The sequence below is a fragment of the Marmota flaviventris genome, chromosome 17, assembly GCF_047511675.1.
Source record: "Marmota flaviventris isolate mMarFla1 chromosome 17, mMarFla1.hap1, whole genome shotgun sequence".
Classification (NCBI taxonomy): Eukaryota; Metazoa; Chordata; class Mammalia; order Rodentia; family Sciuridae; genus Marmota; species Marmota flaviventris.
In genome coordinates, this window is record NC_092514.1 from 59,507,762 (window position 1) to 59,527,946 (window position 20,185).

Sequence of the window (20,185 nt, forward strand, 5' to 3'; positions counted from 1 at the left end):
TCCTATCATGATTTCTCCCTTTCCAGCCCAGTCTCAATTGTCTTGCTCATTATATTCGGCAATGGTTTACCCTGTCTCCCTGCCTCCTACATACTCCCTTGTCTGATATTTTTAAGCTGTTTTATTTTCAGACAGTCTTCGTCACTGCCATCAGCTGCCTATTTGAGGTATTTTCATCAAATATTGTATTTGTGTAATTAAACCATAACTTTCTGTAGATGAAAGCAATGGCACAAATTATTCCAAAATAATACACTTAAAAGATTGCAAAAAAAAAAAAAAAGATTGCTAATTGTCTTGGGAAGTTGCTTTGATCCTTACGTCTAAATGTACGTGTGTTAGATATTCTAAAAATGAAATTCAAGCAAAATGGCCATAGTGGAGGGAACTGATGTAAGAGGAACTTGCCTAGAAACTGCCTAATTGTTCCATCCCATCAGCAAGGCACCCAGCCTTCTATTCATCTTTCTCTCCACCCTTCCAGCCATCCATCTATCTTCCAATCCACCCATCTTCAAACTCCATCCATCTGTCCACCTATTTATCCATCCATCTATCTGTCTTCTCTGTGCCAGACACCTCACTAGCTGCCAAGGGATATGAAAATAAGTGGGACTTAGAAGCAAGAATCTTTCTGTCCAGATGGGGAAAAGACCCTGGATTAAAAATAACTCTGCCTGCCAGGCACAGTGACACACACCTATAATCCCTGCAACTAGGAGGGCTGATGCAAGAGCATTGCAAATTCAAGGTCAGCTTCTGTAATTTAGTAAAACTATCTCAAAACAAAAAGTAGGGCTTGGGCTATAGCTCAGGGGCAGAGTGCTTGCCTAGCATGTGTGAGGCACTGGGTTCAATCCTTAGCATCACATAAAAAAAAAAACTAAACCAATAAAGGCATGCTGTCTATCTACAACTATAAAAAAAAGTGTTTTTTTTTAATAAAAAAAATTTCAGTAAATAAATAAATAAATAAATAAAAAGGACTGGGAATGTAGCTCAGTGGTAGAGTGATCCTGGTTTCAATCCCTAGTACCAAGAAAAACCCAAAAAAAACCCCAAAAAACATTGCCTGATAAGTGCTTAACAAGAATTAGAAGAGCAGGCCCATCTCTTTCTAGAGAAATCAGGGAAGGCTTCACAAGAGAGTGTTTTGAAGGAGATTTGGATGTGGACCATTTTATCTCTCACCAAGATACAGGACATGGAGGCAAAATTTAACCCCTTATACAGACCACTCTTGGGCATAGTAATCTATCTGCTGGACTTCAAACCACAACTATCCTGGCCTCAGTATCTTCATCAATAGATCAAAGCAGTTGAACCATGGCTTTCACGCTATGCTCCATTGAACCTAGGACAACCAACTGCTCCCATATGCTCAGGTTCCAGGAATTTCTTGGGATGCAGGACTTCCTTTCACCACCACCACCATCACCACCATCATCACCACCATCACCACTCTGCCCCTTGCTGTACTGGAGATGAAACCCAGGGGAGCTCTAGCACTAAACTACCTCCCAAGCCCATTCATTCATTCATTCATTCATTCATTCATTCGTACCAAGGATTGAACTCAGGGGCACTTAACCACTGAGCCACATCCCCAGCCCTTTTTTTGTATTTTATTTAGAGACAGGGTCTCACTGAGTTGCTTAGGTCCTGCTAAATTGCTGAGGCTGGCTTTGAATTCATGATCCTCCTGCCTCAGCCTCCAGAGCCTTTGGGATTACAGGTGTGTACCACTGTGCCTGACTGTTTTTAATTTTGAAACAGGGTCTCACTAAGTTGCCAAGGATGGCCTTAACTGTGTAATCCTCCTGTTTCAGATACCTGAGTCACTAGGATTACTGGTATATGCCACCATGCCCAGTGGGCACAGGACTTTCAATGCTAAAACTGAGCAAAGCAGGACAAGTTGGTCATCCTAAGTGAACCTTACAGGTATCACAGGCAGGCCACTGAACAGGGGGTATAAGAGGCAGGAAACAAGGAAGAGGCCAGTCCAGTGGGCCCAAAGTCCCCAATTCTACTTTGTGTGTATGTGTATGTATACTGGGGACTGAACTCAGGGGTACTTTACCACTGAGCTACATCCCCAGACCTTTTTATTTTTTATTTTGAGACAGAATCTCATTAAATTGCTGAGGCTGGCCTTGAATTTATAATCCTCCTGCCTCAGCCTCCCAAGTTGCTGAGATTTTAGGCCTGTGCACCACACCCAGACCCTTTGGTTTCTTTCTTTCCCTCCCTCCCTCTCCCTCCCTCACTCCCCTTCCCCCACCCCCTCTGAGTTTGTTTGAAAGCCTTTGACTGAAATCCCTAGCACCCAAACCAACCTATAAGAAGGCATCCTTCATTTGATACTGTCCTCATTCTCCATATCAGTCAGTACCTCTTATTATGAAATTATATCTTTAGAGGTAAGTGGAGGCTCAATCAGCTGGCCTAAAGAACTACCTCTTGTTTGGGGCTAGGGCAGAATGCTCAGAGGTGTAATCAAAAGATCCATAGGTCCTTGTCCTTGATACCAATTCAATAACAAAGACGAGGTCTTGAGAAAAAGGAAAAAGAAGGTTTATTGCTTTGTTAGCAAAGGAAAAACAGGGGATTCCTGCCCCAAAGGCTGTGAGTCTACCCAGCCATAGAAATAGGGAGCTTTTACAGAAATGATTCAGAGAAAATGAGATTAGGGAGAAGTTTAGGGAAAAGAAGATCATGTAAGTTTCAAAGCCACAAGGGATATAGTCAAAACATCAAGTGAACCCCTCTTACAAGGGGACCAAGAGAAAGAGTTGGAAACAACACCCCGCTCCCCCTCCTACCCCAGATCCCTTGGAAATTCTAATTGAGGCCTGTCACAGAGAGAGAAGCCAGCTGCAAATTGCATTCATCAACGAATTACAGCAATTACAGCTCTAGCCCCAGCCTAATGGGGGTGACACATCCAGTCAAGCAGTCCCTTCTCCTGATTCAGAGATGCCAAACGCTTTGGGCTGCCAGGGTCATTTTCCCCATACAGACTCCAGACTCTATCCTAAGTCTGTCCTTGACCTTCAGACAATACATGAGGGAGCTGGGGCTCCCTAAATCTTCAAAAGTCCTTCAAGGCACATCTCTGGACAATTATTGAAGTTTAACAAATGATCCAGGCTCAAAGTCCACTGCTGTGTTTTAAATTGAATTTTCTCTAGATCTGGTCCTTGGTGGGATTGATTTACTGGCACTTTGAGAACCAGCTGAAAATTCCTTGTTGGCATAGGACCAGCTCAACTCCTCCATCCTTCCTGCCCACCCTGACAACACTGGGCCCAGGCTGGGGTGAGGTTCACATGAAACCTGTGGAGGTGTAGTTTAAGTGTCACCTCCCAGGAGGATAGGTATGTGATCACCCACATCTGTCCATAGCTTCTTCTTCACTCCCCTCCCTGGAGCCAGCAGCTCTGGTTTCAACAATGTGAGGGTGTGTGTGTGTGTGTGCACGCACGCGCACGCACATACACACCTGCGCACATGTACACATGTGTGTGTGTCTATGGGGCATACCACAGGACATCTAAATGTTAGAACAAAAAGATGGGGAGGGTGTGACACTAAACTGTTTGATCTTGGGTATAAAAGAGCAGCCAAATGCCCTCAAAGAACTTTTTTTCCTGTCTTTCTCTTGCTGTTTTTCCTTAGGATTCTGGCACCTGTACAAATAGGGCTGTGCCAGAAGAAAAGGAACTTTCAGAGGCCAGCCTCCCACCCCAGCCCCACCCCAAACAATCATCTCTTCTGCTCTCCCACCCTTGATTGATTTTGGGAGGAGACAGGGAAAGGAGGTGTCTCTTCTGTTCTGAAGCTTCTAAGGAAGCCAGCCTAGGCGCACCCTTCCCCTTCCAGGGAATGTATCCTGTGATGTTTAAGTAGGAGTGAAGCCTTCAGAATGAATTCCTCTTGAACTGTCCCTTCTCCAGGAAGTGGGGCTGGATACACCCAGTAAAGGGAAAGCACAAGAGAAGGGTTAGTGTCAGACGTCCCTGGGACCCTAAAGCCCTCTGCCTAGAGGCTCAAGGACCCATCAGCAAGAAATGATTCTTGGCCTGTGTGGTGGCAGACGCCTGTAATCCCAGTGGCTCTGGAGGAGGCAGGAAGATCACGAGTTCAAAGCCAGCCTCAGCCACTTAGTGAGGCACTAAGCAACTCAGTGAGAACTTGTCTCTGAATAAAATACAAAATAGGGCTGGGGATGTGGCTCAGTGGTTGAGAGCCCCTGAGTTTAATTCCAGATATCCCCCCCACCCCGCAAAAAAAAAAAAATGACTCTATACTCTAGTTCCCTGGAGGATCTCAAAGAAGTGCATGGTTTCATCCTGAATATCTTCCTGATAAACCTCAAGAAAGACAAGGCAGGTTTGGAGGCAGGGACCAAAGTCAGGGGCGGGGAGGGGTGGGAGAGACAAAGAAATGGATGAAAGGAGAAACAAGGTGGGACAAGGACAGATAAGAGTTGAGGCCAGGCCTAGAGTGAGAGTAGAAAGAGGACTGCATTTCCACACACGAGAGCAATCAGGAGTGTGGCTTGCCCAGGTCAGCTTGCTTATCTCGGGCTACACCCTGGGTAGATGCCCTTAATGCTCCACCCAAATCTGTACTGGTTGAGTGCTGGCTGCCAGGGGTTTCCCTTCTCTGGATACTTGCCCTTGCCTAGAGAACACCCAGAGCAACCAACAGCCAGTCAGCTGACCGAGTCATAAATGACCAGCCTCCCTGCTAAGATGAGATTCTGTCTGGGATGTATTCTCAGAGCTTCTGCAAACCCAAACCAGGTTCCACTGTGAAATATCCTCTTATCTAGCTCCTCTTCTGCCCTGTCCAGCTTCTTTCCCTATTCTTCTCCTGAGGGTCTGCCCGTCCATAAACCATGTAGCCCCAGTCTCAGTCTGTGTCCAGGAAACCCGATCTAAGACATTTTTTTGTACGTGTGTGTATGCTGAAGATGGCATCCAGGGCCTTGGGAATGCTAAGCATGTGCTCTACCACTGTATACAGCCTCAGCTCTGCTAGGACATTTCTTTGTGTACAAATTACTCCTTGTCTCAAGTGGCTAGGATGGTGTGTCAGGCTCTAATAGACCTTCAGTTTACAATAATGCTAGATACTGTCACCAGCCATCCACGGGCTGTGTGTGTGCGAGCTATGCGCAATTGAGCCTATGAGGGGACTGGTCTAGCCTTATGCCCTTTTTGGGCTCTGCATGTGTGTGTGCCTTTTCTCTTGCTCCACCTTGATCCCAAACAGCACCTGAGATGGGCGTGACTTGCCAAAATGTCAATCAATCTGCTGACCACAAGGCATCACCAAGCAAGACTCCACCCTTTGAAACCCAATCCCCTGCCTTATTTGGGTGGAACTTTCTATGGAATGTCCTTCCCCCCAATAAATAGAGCGGTTCCTGTTGTTCTTACTCTCTTGCTCCACTTGCCCTCTTTTCCAGTGTGGGAGCTAATCTTTGAGGTCACAGAGCCATCCCTGACCCCAGCAATTGAGAAAAAGTTATTTTCATGTTTGTGTGGTTTCTTCGTTTTCATAGTTATCGATACAGCCAACTCCTTTGAACCCAGCCCATCTTGTCAGCCTGGCCAGCTGGCAACAAGATACTATTTGGATTATATATGGTTGATTGAAAGAATAAGTGAGCTGGAATCCGTGGCCCATGCCCATAATACCAGCAGCTCAGGAGGCTGAGGCAGGAGGATCATGCGTTCAAAGCCAGCCTCAACCACTTAGTGACGCCTTAAGCAATTCAGTGAGACCCTGTCTCTAAATAAAATACAAAAAGGGCTGGGGATAAGCACCCCTGGGTTCAATCCCAGGTTTAAAAAAAATAAATCAGCAAGCGATTGAATTAATGTTCTGGATTGGAGGTAAGTAGATGGGGAATCTATTGTAGGACTGCCCCTCCCTGCCCCACACATACCTGATCTCCATGGCCTCAGTATGTCCTGTCCATATATAGACCTCATGCTTATGTATGTGCAAAGTCAGGGCCAGATAATCCAGTCTGTGGATTAGCCAAGCCCCCAGCTGGTGTCTTCCCCCTAGTATGGCCTCCCTGGGCCCTCCCTCTGCTCTGGTACTTTTAAGAAAGCAACAAGATGAAAACTCAACAGATACAGTTGCTGCTGCTTCAGCAGTCTGATGAAAGATTAGAAACTAGTGAAATAATGTTAGGAATTTTCTGAGGATTCTAGTTATCATATAGTAGAGTTGATAGTTGTTTGTAGAGTGAAAATATCCCAAATGAAGCTAAAAAATTCACCTGCTGAGTAACCAGGTTTGGATCATTGAGAACCATAGTTTAGTAATGCCTGAAAATAGTTCAAGATATGCAAAGTCCTTTCCTATCCTGAAAGCTGTACAGGAAGGGGAGTAGGCAGATCTTTCAGGTTTTTCAGTCCTATCAAGAAGGCCTTCCTGGCTGGGCACACTGGTGCTCACCTGGAATCTCAGCTACTTGGGAAGATGAGGCAGGAAGATGGCAAATTCCAGCTTGGCTTCAGCAATTTAGCAAGACCCTGCCTCAAAATAAAAAGGGATGGGGATGTAACTCAGTGGCAAAGTGCCCCTGGGTTCAATCCCCAGTATGAAGAAAGAAGAATCTGCCCTTGTTCCAGACTCCTGCACTTTTGGTCTGTTTCTCTTCTGATTTTAGAAGAAAAGAAAAACAACAGATCTTTCCTTCTTTTAGCCATAATGTTTCCTCCCTCCAAATATGTGGACCTAACAATTAGAATGTGAGCCAGGTGTGGTGGTGCACACTTATAATCCCAACTACTTGGGAGGCTGAGGCAGGAGACCAGCCTGGGCAATTTAGGGAAACTCTGTCTCAAAATTTAAAAATAAAGCGGGGGGATCTGGGTATGTGGCTCAGTGGTAGAATACCCTGGGTTCAATTCCCATTACCAGAAATTAAAAATAGGAAAAGGAAATTGAATGTGATTTGGCCAGATTACAGTGGTGCACACCTGTAATTCCAGCTGCTTTGGGGGCCAAGGGAGATCCCAAGTTTCAACTAACCTGGGCAGTTTAGCAAGACCTTGTTTCAAATTAAATTTTTTAAGAAGGACTGGGGTTGTAGCTCAGCAGTAGAGTGCTTGCCTAGCATGTGCAAAGCCCTGGGTTCAATTTTCAAAATCACCAGAAAAGTAAAGGAATAATGTAATCCACAAGTTTAATTTCAATTTCTGACAGCCTTATTATTATTATTATTATTATTATTATTATTATTATTATTATTATTTTAACAAGGATTAAAACCAGGGGCACTTGATTACTGAGCAACATTCCCCAGCCCTTTTTATTTTTTTTTATTTTGAGACAGGATCTTTTTAGCTCCTGTGGGGTCTTGTTAAATTGTGGTGGCTGGCTTTGAACTTGCAATCCTCCTGCTTCAGCCTCCTGAGTCACTGGGATTACAGGTGTACACTACTGAGTCCAGCTTGCCAGCCACATTCTTTAAAGATTAAAAAGAAATAGGTGAAACTAACTTTAATAAAAGTATTTTACTTGACTCAGTATAACAAAAAATTATGTCAATATATAAACAATGCAAAAAAGTATTGAGATATTTTATATTCTTTTTTTGTACTGCATGCCCAATATCTGTTGTGTATTTTACATGTACAGTGTCTCTCAGTTTAGACCAGCTACATTCCCTGTGGTGTTGCCATGTGTAGCTTGTGGCTGCCATGTTGGATAACAGGTCTTGACCTTGGGTGTTCCTTCCTAGATACCTATCCTATACCCTGCTCCTCTAGGGTGGGAAAGAGAGAATGGAAATCTAGATAAACCTGGACTGTCTTCAGATGACAGTAGGAGTAGCTGGGGAGGGGAGTGGTAGACAGTCTCTGGGGAGTGTCCTAGGCCAGATAATTACTGGGAAGGGAAGAATGAAACTGTGCCTATTAACCTTCAGTCTCATGTCTTTCCTCCTGAGCGGTAGGTAGGCAGGGCCAGAAAAGTGCTCCTAAGCCCAGGGTGCTCCAAGTCCCTCATTAATCAAGATACTTCATTCTGGATCCAAGTTGTCTTTTCCTCACCTCCTCCAGGAAGCCTTCTGGGATACAGTGTAGAAACTGACTAAATGGCTCCCTTTCTTGAGGAAGCTATTTATAAACCAAATTCACATCCTTACCCCCACCCTCCAACCCTCTAATGTCCCATGGATATGTGATGAGCACCTACTTTGTACCTGCATATAGAGTAGTGAACAAAATAAATGAGGCCCACCCTACAGAATAGATAAGTTGGTGAAGACAGACAGACAGTAAATAAACTTAAAGCAGCTGGGTCTGGTGGCTCACGCCTGAAATTCCAGCAGCTTGGGCTGAGGCAGGAAGACCATGAGTTCAAAGTCAGCTTCAGCAACAGCGAGGTGCTAAGCAACTCAGTGAGACCCTGTCTCTAAATAAAGTACAAAATAGGGCTGGGGATGTGGCTCAGTGGTTGAACGCCCCTGGTACAACCCCCTCCCCCCCCAAAAAAAAAAAAAAAAAACTTAAAGCAAAGCAAGTAAGGTCATTGCAGAGATCGATAAGGGAAGAAAGACCATTCAAGAGTTCTCCGTGCCAACCTGGTGCTGATGACAACAGAAAGTGAACCAGAAAAGATCTGATATTGTCCATTCAACCCCACCTCTGTACAGATGGGTAAACTAAGGCCAGTAGACTAGGAATGGCTTGGTCAAGGTCACATAAGTTGGTGGCCAAGCCAGGTCTTATCCTTTTGTTGCTTTGTGGGTTATTTTCTGGGGTGCTGCTGGTCAGACTGGTGGTTCTATTTCTCTCCATTAGGTTGGGAGAGCTCCAGAGAAATGTGTAAGCAGTTTTGCCTTCTCTCTAAGGATAAGCATCTGGAATGGAACGCAATAGATGATTTTATAAAAACAAACACAACTCAAAGCAGAAAACCTTACTTTTGACAAGTTTTCAAAAGCCAGCTGTCATCTCTACCCTCCTCCAAGGAACATTCCACCAGATTTACTAGGGGCTGCAAACAAGAAAAAGCCTTCTGCTTCTCCACCTCTCTATCTCCCTACCTCCCCCACTCTACTGAGGACAGGACTAACCCAGGAGCTGGAATGAATCAGAGAGGTCATGCCCTGAACATCCCAGAGTGGACCAGGAACCTGATCCTTGGAGCTTCTGCTTCCTGTTCCAGGAGTCCATGAGCTAAAGCAGTTGGTGGGCACCCCCACCAGAGGGGGCAGGGGATTGTCCTAGGAGGGGTTCAGGGCTTCCACAGCCATCCTCCTTCTCCCTCTTCCCTTCTGAGCCTGCACTCCTTGTGTCAGCTCCACTCCCTCCCTGAACCAAGTCCTGGGAATTTATTTCAGGACTTGTTTCGCCCACTCTCCCTGACTTCTGTGACAAGCTCAGAGCTAGGGAGTCCTCGCCATCTGCCTACCTCCACCACCAGCCAGGCAGCTCCCAGTGGTACTCAATCCCTTGGCTGGGAAAGTGAGCCCAAGCTTGCTCCCCAATCAAGCAAATCCTCTACAAGTTGCTGGTGATTTTACTTCTTACCTCCCCAAAAGCAAGGGCACTATGGTGCCTACCCCACCAAATACACACAGCTCACTGTAAAGAGGCTTCGGCATCAGCCAATGGGGAGTGACGAAGCTCTGTTTAACTTTGGGCTCCTGTCGGACCTTCTCACACAAACACATAAACTTTAGCAATATCAATGAAAGCTTTAAATATGTAAACCTTTGACACAACAATTACTCTTCTAGGACTTTATCTTACAGGAAGTTGTCTCTAAGTGTACAAAGAAATATGTGCAAGAAGATTCATGCTTCATCCACTTTGAATTCAAAAGAGGATTTAATTAATAAATGATGATACATTTTCACAACAGAATCTCATGTGGTCGGGCTGGGATTGTGGCTCAGCAGTAGAGCGCTTGCCTCGCATGGGCGGGACCTGGGTTCGATCCTCAGCACCACATAAAAATAAAGGTATTGTGTTGTGTCCATCTACATCCCCAAAATAAATAAATATTTAAAAAAAGAATCTCATGTGGTCACCAAAAAGAATACAAAAGAGGAACTGGGATTGTCATTCAGCAGTAGAGTGCTCACCTAACACATGTGAGGCACTGGGTTCAATCCTCAGCACCATATAAAAATAAATAAATATATGTCCAACTGCAACTAAAAATATATATTCATAAAAAACCACAAAAGAAAAATCTACATGTCCTGTCAGTGAATCATATTCAAGATATAAATGAAAAAAGCAAGACTGTACAAAAGTACATCTTATATAATCCTATGTGTGTTATTATAGACATTCCTTTTTTGTATATGCAGAGAAAAAAGTATCTGGAAAGATATATAAAAACCTGTTCACAGTGGTTAGTTCTGAAGTTTAGATTAAGGGGTCTCTCCATTTTCTTTTCTCTTTTTTTTCCCCAGAGGCACAAAGATTTATTTAGGAAAGGAGATACACATTCAAGAGAGAATGCTAGTCATCTTAAGGGTAAGAAGCTTTTGGGGTGAAACAAGGAATACATCTCCAGAGGGAGAGACTTATTTTCCTATTTTCTGATTTTACATTTCTTTCACAATAAAGACCTACTGCTTTTGTAAATGAAGGGAACAGGACAATTAAAAAAAAAAAAAATAGGAGTAGGGCCAAGGGCAGAACTCAGTGATAGAGAATATTCCTCCTAGTATGTAGAAGTCATGGGTTCAATCCTCAGCACCAAAATAAATAACTTTTTAAAATTTTAAAGGAGTTAAGAATGAATACCCTTGTCCTCTTCTAATTCAGCCAGGGTAGGACGTCCAATGATATCTGCCCACAAACTCCCTAGCAGATGGTCTTGGAAATGAAGCATGGCCAGACAGCCCACCCCTTCCAGCCAATGCTGGCCTGGGCCTCTCTTTCTGCCTCCACTGTTCTCCTTCCACAGCCTACTGGCTCCCCTTTAAAACAGAACCATTCTGGAGAATAGGCTTAAGAAAGAAATGAATGATACACGGTCAGTATGAAAGGAGGGTGGGAACTTCAGGGCAGATTTGAGGCCAGAGCCCTGTTGGGCTGCAGAGATAAAGCTCCCACTCTCCAGGAAGGGAGTAGGGGAACCCAAGGTTGACCCTTAATCTAATCAAGGAGAGGGAAGAGGGAGGGAGGGAGCAATCAGAGCTCGGAAATGCTGGACTTGTCTCCCACCTCCTGTCGCCTGTCCCGGGAGAACAAAGAACTGACCTGGGAGCAAGGATCTGGATGCACCACTAAGTAGCTGTGTGTCCTGTTCATGTCACTGCTGGCTCTGAATCTAGAGACCTCTTCTCCCTTCTTCTTTCTTCTCTCCTCCTTGAGCTTGGGCAGCAAAGGGAAGACTGGAAGGAGCATGAGAAAGAGGGGAACCGCTGCTACCTTTTCCCTTAGGTAGAGGGACTCCAGCAAGGGATGGCATTCATAGAAAATTCCTTCCATCTGGATTTTATGTTCAAACCTGCAAGGAAATGGGGAGGAGCCGAGGGGCCTGTTCTGAAGGGAATTCCAATTTGGCCTGCAGGTTTCCTTCAATTCCATAGTCATCGAGCTCCTGTCACCACTCCTGGTCCCCCAGAAACTCTCCTCAGCACTCATATCAGAGACTATTACTTAAGAGGAAGCTGGGACAAGGGAACTACAACCTTTCCCCAACGCTGCCCAACTCTGTTGGACCAGGATTCCTAGCTGCCCTGGGGCTGGGGCATGGGGAAGCAGATTCTAGTTCTAACCATATTGGAAGGGGAGATGGTTGGCATAGCCAGTACAGAAGCTAACACCTTGGAGGCCCCTCTGCTAGGAATGGGAGAATGCATCTGCATGTCTTTCCCCCATATCAAGAACAAGAGCCCTTGGTTCCCTGTTGACCATAAATGAGAAAGAAAAAAAAAAATGTATACATATCCTTGAAGATTCTGAGACAAAGGAACAGAATTGGAGAGGAGGGGGAAGATCTTCCAGCAGGACAGATCTTTCTTGCCACATCCTTCCCAGCCTGCACTAGGGCCTTGTATTGTTCCTGGGCTAGAAGGCTCTGCCCCAGAGGCTGGGAGAGATTAGTCACAGGTGTGTATCAGGGAGGCCAGGTAGCACAAGTCCCTGGCAGAACTAGTCCTGTAGCTGTCAAGCAGTACCCAGTGCTGATGCACACTTGAGCACCCTTCTGGATCAATGCACATTCACCCCCATCCTGCCAGCTAGAGTTCTGGAGTGGGGGATCTAAATGGGCCCAGATTCAGCAGCAAAGCTCAGCTTCTGGCAGTCCTGTGTGGGAAGAAGCAAATTCTCAGGAAGTCTCCCTTACAACAGAGAGGAGATTGCCAGCACCTTTCCCCCCTCCCCAGCCCTTTTATCTGATTCTGGAACAGGAACTGAATGTACCTTAGGGATCAGTCACGTTTGCACAAAGGGTGGGAATAAGAAGGAGAATGGGGGGGGGGCCTGGAAGGCTACCCTGGGATCCCATGTTTGCACAAAGGGTGGGGGCAAGACAGGGGATAGGGGCTGGGGGACTGGAAAGAAATGCTCAGATTTTAATCACCACTCCCACCCAGAAGGATTAGCAGAAGCTAATTGTTTTGCATTATCAGAAACAGCTGGCCCTGGGGCTGATGAGAGGGGACCAACCCCCCACCCATAAATCTCATCAGGGACACTCAGGTACTGGCAACATTAGCATTTTATCCTTACTATCACTAACATTGGTGACCTGTCTTCTCCCTTTCTGTTTCAGAGGGTGGGAGGTGGGGGATGGACAGCTATGGCTCCTTTCATGAGAACTACCTTTCCCATAACTGGAAGACTCAGGCTTACTCATTGGGCCAGCCCAGGCCTCCCCAGCACCAGCAGTGCTGTCACTGCCAGTGAGCTGCAGTCAGCAGGATTAAGCACACTGAGGTGGCTTAAGGCCAAGGAGGAATTACTTTCCATTATCACTGTTTATCTTCCTGGGGAAAAAAAAAGTCAGACTCTGACTACTGGGGAAACAAGGAAGATGGGGAGGCAATGGTTCTTCCAGGAGGAATCCCAAGGTTAAGAACCAAAGACCTGCTCCAACTGACAAAATTTGAAATCAAATCTACAAGGGGCAGCTAGTATCAGGAGCAAGCAGCAGAGGATAAGAGGAGGGGAGGAAATTCAGAGAAATAAGGCGTGATCCCCTAAAACTACAGATATCAGACCAATAGCTGAAGAGTTTTTTCAATTACCCCCTTAACTTTTGCCATCCCTCCCATTAGTGTGTAATTTTTATCAGTGCTTACTTTACCAATTCAGCTGTGAGATCAGCCTCCACCCTCCACCCCATATAGAAATCCTGAACTCTCCCTGGGGCTAGATAAAGAGAGGAAAATGCCAGACCAATATAAGAACTAGAGGCATCAATCTTTAATAACTTACAGGCAAATGCTAAAAAATAGTTAATAATAATACAGAGAACACACATGGCTTATAAAAAGGGTTGTGGATCTACAAATGTGAGGGAGAGATCTTGGTATTTTCACACAGACACAAAAAATAAAGACTATTATGACTGGCATTTCTATAAAAGCAGCTGGGGAACCCTCCAGCTGAAGAAAGGAGAATGGGAAGATAGTTCGCATTCATCCTAAATGCATTCTCAGAACTTTCTACCCCCCCCCAAAAAAAATACATCCAAACAATAAGCTAGAGAAGGAAAACAAGAAACAAGCTCGAGGTAGAGTCAGCATTTACATTTGTCTCCAATATTGCAGCCCCTACTTCTCCAGAGGAGAGAATAAAGGAGATATGTGCAACAACATCCCCTCTCCCATCCCGTCCCCCAGTGTGGCACCAAAACAGGACCCCCTTGATCCTTAGTCCTTCATTAAGGTGAACAGATCCTGCACTCTGGGCTGACCAAGAGGTCACAGGCCCTGCCTGGCTATCCAAGTGTACAGACCCCTAGTACATGGGGAGGAACAGCCTCAGGTCACCGTCTCTTCTTGCTTGCCCGGGCCACCTTCTTCCTCTTGAGGATCATCTCATACAAGCGCTCAAGGCCTGGCTGCAAGCCCAGTCCATCCACAGCACTGCAGCCCTGCACGTGGGTGAGCGTGGCAGCTGCCAGCTCACGGACTGCCAGCCTCTTCTCCACCTCTGCTGCGCTGAGTGCCCCAGGCTGGTCCTGCTTGTTGGCCAGCACCAGGACGGGAACCCCCTGATTGTCTGAAGCCCGACTGATTCGATGCAACTCCACCTTGGCCTCTTCTAGTCGCTCAGTCTCTGCAGCATCTACTACAAACACCAGCCCATCTGTCCGGCGGGTGTAGGAGCGCCAAAGTGGTCGCAGCTTCTCCTGACCCCCAACATCCCATACTTGGAAGGTGATTCCGCGGGAGCCCCCCAAGGGCACCCGGATCTTCTCAGTGTTGAAACCTTTTGTGGGGACGGTCTGAACAAACTCCTTGAACTTGAGGCGGTAAAGGAGGGAGGTTTTTCCTGCTGAGTCCAGCCCGATGACTACAACATGCAGGGCCTGGAAGTGGGGCAAGAAGGAGGCGGTGGGCGCCATCTCAGTCAAATGGTTCCCCATTCTGAACTAAGGGGCAGGTCAGAACTAAGGAGTAGGTCTCGGCTCTCAGTTGAAGGAGGAGGCCTTGAAACTGCAGGCCAGGGGAAGCACAGCTGGGTTATCTAAACAGGGAAAGGTCATGGGAGGGGAAGAAAAAAAAAAGACGTTTAGCAATTAACATACAACTTGCAACTTCTTGATCCTTTCCTTAACCCACCCTTTTGAAAATTCCTTTCATTTACTTATACATTTTTTTAAGCAATTGCAGATGTTTAACAGGGGTGTGCCCCACTCGCTAGGGGCCCTAGGAGGCGATGAGACCCAGAGAAAACCTCAGGTCCCAGGATACTCAGGTGAGGGGTGAGGACTAGATATCCTGGAAGGTCGGCTTCCAAACCTTTTCCCAAGCTTGTAGCAGGGAAGCAGCTGTGTGACCTCCAATCCCCGGCCGAGAATCCTCGCGGAAAAGGAAAACTCGGGAAGTGCCCCCAAAATAAGTTCGCGTGCGAGCGCTCCCTGAGACGGGAGACGGAGTCCTGCTAGCACACGCCTTTCGCGTCCCGGAGCCCCAAGCACGCCCCTTCTTCGCTGTGACCCTCCTGTTCACCAACCATTCTCTGTTCACCACAAGCCATTCTCGACCACTAACACCAGCTCCCCGGAGCCCGCTGAGGGCTGCCTCTGCACGGACGGAGCACCTCTTTACCTTCAGCTCTCTCCCTGTGCCTTTCTGGGCCAGTCACGGATGCAGCCACAGCACCTTCCTTGGAACAGCCAGCTCAACGCCACCGCGGATTCTGCGGCGCTGGCCTGGGTCTTCGCCTTAAAAACCCTCATGTGACGTCACGAGGCGCGGGCCAATCAGCGGCCCCGCGGCAGCGGGACAAGGCGTGGAGATCCGCGGGTTGCCGCGGTGAAGGCAGGGTGATGAACGTTTACTCAATCCGTGACCGTTTTATTTGATATTTTCTACCATATTCTCATGTTTGAAATTAAACTCACGGGGTTCAGGATGTAGCTTGCTTTATTGAGCGCTTTCCTGGCGTGGGCGAGGCCTTGGGTTAAATCCCACCACCACTGCCCGCCACCCACGGAAAAAAACTGGAATTAAACCCAGGATTAATCCGGTTCGAAGGTGAGAGGCGAAAAGGAATGCGGCACCGCCTGACTCGAGGGAAGGGAAGGGAATGTCTTAATACTCGCAATACCATCACATCCTCTTCCCCAGGCAGTTACACTACGTGTACTCTCCTTCATCCAGAGGGTCTCCTCAGAGATGCCAAAGATGTCTATCTTTCCTGATTCCGTTTTCAAACTAGTGCTAAACCCATTACCCCCATAGATCCTCATAATAGTTGGTTAAGGATTCTTGTCTGTATTAAAACACACACACAAAAAAAAAAAAAGAAAGAAAAAAAAAAACACCTCTGAAGGTTAAACGTCTTTAAGGTCATGCATGGCACCAATAGCTAGTATGTGGATGAGCCCTCACCACTTGACTATCCAGCCTCTCCCATTGGAAAGCTCTAGGGCTAGGCATCCTCAGCAGAAGTCCCTCCCTGTTGCTCTAGAGTTCAGTCCAGTCGCAAGCCCTCAAGGTTCTCCCTTGTTTAAATAGACTTTTTGGCCTCATTTTGTGCCTCTGCAGGAACCAGAAAGGCTATGGGAATATAGAGACCTCAAAGGGCTTACACTCTTAATAATAAGACAGGAAGGACTGACCACCGGCAGGAAAGGCAGTGACAGGATAGGAGAGCACATGTATGAGCCTTAGAAAGTAGTGAGCTAAGCACTTATAGGACTTCAAAAGAGGGAAAGTGTCAACTGGAAGCGTTTGGAAAGATTTCAAGATATTCATTGGTCCTGTTTAGGACCAATTAGGAGGGCCACAGGACTAGGTAGCATCACACCAACCACTGCAGTCTGCTACAGTCTGGCAGCCCTGAATAAGGGATGTCACAAAGAGGCAGTGTGACCAAAAGGACAACAGTGATTATCTGCGGGGAGATAGGTAGAACTGGGGAGGGAGGTGAAAGCAAAGAAATCAAAGGAGGATGATATTTTCAGTTTTACACCAAGACTGGATTCTTTTATTATATAATTCAATATTAGGGTTTGTGTAAATGTGATTTTAGTGGGTTTTTTCCCCCAGAATTACCCTTATCACCTTTTACTTTTTCAGAAAAAAAAATGTATGCATCTCTGGAACCATAAATAATGTTAACACAGACATTTATAAAATGTGAAGGAGGATTTCACCAGAAGTTCAGTTTTTTGTTGTTGTTGTTGTTTTTTTTTACAATCTTTGGCATTGCAGCCATGAGTAGGTCATAAGTGACATTTCTCTAATTAAAAAGAAAAAACAGAATATAAAGTGTTGTTTTGTTGTTGGTGGTGATGGTGGTTTATTGGTTTGTTCTTTAATTTGGTACTGGAGACTGAACTCAGGGATACTTTACCCCTGAGCTACATCCTCAGTCCTTTTTATTTTTTATTTTTTAATTTTGAGACAGGGTCTTGCTAAAATGCTTAAAGTCTCACTAAATTGTCCAAGCTGGCCTCTAATTTGTGATCCTCCTGCCTTAGCATCCTGAGTTGGTAGGATTACAGGTGTGTATCAATATGCCAGATTAGAATATAAAACTAAATGTATTAGTTCTGTTGCCTATGTTTTACTGATCTCATTTCAAAGCGTGACCATTTCTTTTAATATTTTAAGTATATACTGTACTACCGATTTAACCTATTCTTGGGCTACCTTCAGCAGTTCTACAGCTTTACCATGATGTTCTCCTTCAGCATTGACTCCATTAACAGAAAGGAGTTGATCTCATTTGAGGCCTTCATGCCTATCAACAATTCCACCTGGAATTATTCAAAATCTATAGATTGGAGAGTTTTGTTCCTTGCCTCTCATAACATTGAATAGAACACTCTTCTGCTTTTGGTAACTCAACAACTTGAGGATGAGAATGTCCTCCACTGGCAGCAAATCAGCGGCTTGGCAGTTGCATTAGCTCTCACTTCAGGACTGCTACTGATATCCATAGTCTCATAAACATGTTTATATACCTCTTTTACAGCATTACAGAACTCACTTTGAAGGACTCTTTGCAAAGCCTGAAGTTTCTGTGGTGGTACATCTTCACTCCTTTGTAGTTTTTTTCAACAATTCAATTGCTCTACAAATATCCCTCTGCAGGTGTACAAGTTATCCCAGCACCACCATCTTCTCCCTTAGCAATAGATTTTTTGTTGCGGTTTTTGATATTTTGTACTGGGAATTAACCCAGGGGCAATTTACCACTGAGCTGCATTCTCAGCTCTTTTTATTTTTTATTTCAAGACAGAGTCTTGCAAAGTTGCAGAGGCTGGCTTCAAAGTTGTGATTCTCCTGTCTTACCCTCCCAAGCTGCTGGGATCACAAGCATGAGCCACTGCGCCCAGCTCTATGAGTCCTTTTTGGATGCACAACTTAAACCCATATGTATCCCATAAATATGAGTAGTCTAAAAAGCAGAAACTGAAGCAAGAATGGTTAGGAACTCAAGTTTACCCAGCTTAAATTGGCCAAACCTGGCTTTGAACAAATGTCACATTGACTGTAAAACTGAAAACACACCAAAACTGAACAGTTTATTGTCTCCTTTGAAGATTCCTTAACATTTATTCTATAATATCTCCTCAGATTGGCACCCAAGAAGGAAATTGTCACTTATCTGATAAAGGAAATGAAACTGACAATCTCACCCCACCCTTTATCTTTCATGTTTGCCAGGGAAGGTGTTGATGAACAAATGGTAAGGAGAAGGTGGGGCAAGAAAGGGGCCTAGCTTGTCTAGATATCAACAGGCCCTGGGCCTACCCCAATCCCTGCCTCTGACTGAAAACTCTAGTCACTGCATCCCCACCCCCTCCTTGCCCCCAGACTATTCTCTACCATTAATGACTTCTGGGCAGCTTCACCTCTGCAGCCCTTCTTCTCAAGAGATTACAGCCCAGGACCTAAGGCCTTGGAGGATTTATTGAGAGAACACTGGAACTTAAGCACAATGAACATTATATATGGAAATACCTATTAGCTGTTAGGCATCATTCTAGATTCTGAGTGAAACAGACAAGGACCTGCCCTGATGGAATGTAAATTATAATGGAGAATGGGGAGAGTTAATGAATAAAAAATCAAATGGTGAGACATTCTGTGGAGGAAAAGAAAATAGAGAAATGTGTGGGAGCATGCTTGGGGAACAAGAGCTAATTGAGACCTGAGGATGGTGCTCAGGAGGACCTTACAAAGAGGTGACACCCCTGGGTTCAATACCTGATACAAAAACACACACACAAAAAAAAAAAAAAAAGAAAGGGAGGGAGGAAAGGAAGGAAGGAAGGAAAAGAAAGGAGGGAGGGAGGGAAGAAAAGAAAAGAAAACACAAACTGCCTTTCTGAACAAGTAGGGTGGGGAGGAATGTGTAAAGGGAGACCCTAGCTACTCTTCGCCCTAATAAGAGCTGTTTCCGAGGCAACTATGCCCAAACCCTGTACCCAAAGCCAAGGACTGGAAAGGAGCAGATGCTGCCGCCTGGCGGATGTGTTTGTCACAGAAGAAAAGCAGAGTACAGGGTGAAGTTTTCAGTGGCTTTGCCTCCTTCTGAAGTGACACCTTCTCTCTAACTAAAATACAAAAATAGGGCTGGGGATGTGGCTCAGTGGTCGAGTGCCCCTGAGTTCAATCCCCGGTACCAAAAAAAAAAAAAAAAAGAGCTGGGGATGTAGCCCAGCCACCAGGTGAGAACTAGGGAGAAAGGAAACGTCGTCAGGCAGAGGCAGCTGTAGGGGATGAAGCACAGGACAACGATTATTTTAACAAGCGCCAACAGAAACGGGTTCTGGAACGGGGGAGAATCCCTCCCTCTGCCCTGCGGGGCTCGCCCCACCCGAAGAGCTTGCAGCCTTCCCCCTTGCAGAGAGGACCTCTGGATCACCCTGACTCAGAACAAGCCTCTGTAGACTGGTCAGGTCCGAAGCTGGTCTTCCTCTCCGCTGGCAAAGAACGAATTAAAAACCATACAGTCAGGGCTGGGTTGTGGCTCGCCCAGCACGCGAGAGGCCCTGGGTTTGATCCTCGGCACCACATTAAATAAATAAATAATCAAGAATATCTCAAAGGATTGAAATTATAAAAACAAAAACAAAACATACATCCTGGGCATCTTTTGCGAATGTCTTGCGACAGTGTCCTGGGGAAAATTGGGCCCGCTCACAGCCAACAACTCCCTTGGGCAGACAGCCCCCTCTAACTGCCCAGTCCCAGTCCCCCGGGGTTCTGCTTTTTTTTTTTTTTTTAAAGGAGCAAGAGATAATATTTATTCAAGCCTAAGCATGTTATATATACTAAATATTGTCACGCCTGGGTTCTCTCAAATAATGTCAGTTTTAACATCCTCCTCTTCCATCCCACTCCAGAGGCATCACTGATAGGTTTTAGGTTAGACTTTACAATTCCCTTTCCACACAATCCTTTATACTCATATATATCTATGAAAAATAAATATTATTAAGTGTATTTTAAAATTAAATTAATGACAGTGTAGTCCAAATCCTGTCT

The 20,185-nt window shown here is 45.6% G+C and overlaps 1 protein-coding gene and 1 pseudogene across 1 annotated transcript; both read right to left on the reverse strand.

Moving 5' to 3' along the window:
• Positions 1 to 13,744: 13,744 nt before the first annotated feature.
• Positions 13,745 to 15,372, reverse strand: Arl4d (ARF like GTPase 4D). The gene is made up of 2 exons (XM_027947157.3): positions 15,287 to 15,372; positions 13,745 to 14,702 (listed from the first exon to the last, which is right to left on the reverse strand). Exon 2 carries the CDS (start codon positions 14,599 to 14,601, stop codon positions 13,999 to 14,001), a length of 603 nt encoding a protein of 200 aa, XP_027802958.1. The 5' UTR covers positions 14,602 to 14,702; positions 15,287 to 15,372; the 3' UTR covers positions 13,745 to 13,998.
• Positions 15,373 to 17,232: 1,860 nt separating this feature from the next.
• On the reverse strand, positions 17,233 to 18,349 carry LOC114101915 (protein lin-7 homolog C-like; annotated as a pseudogene).
• Positions 18,350 to 20,185: the final 1,836 nt, after the last annotated feature.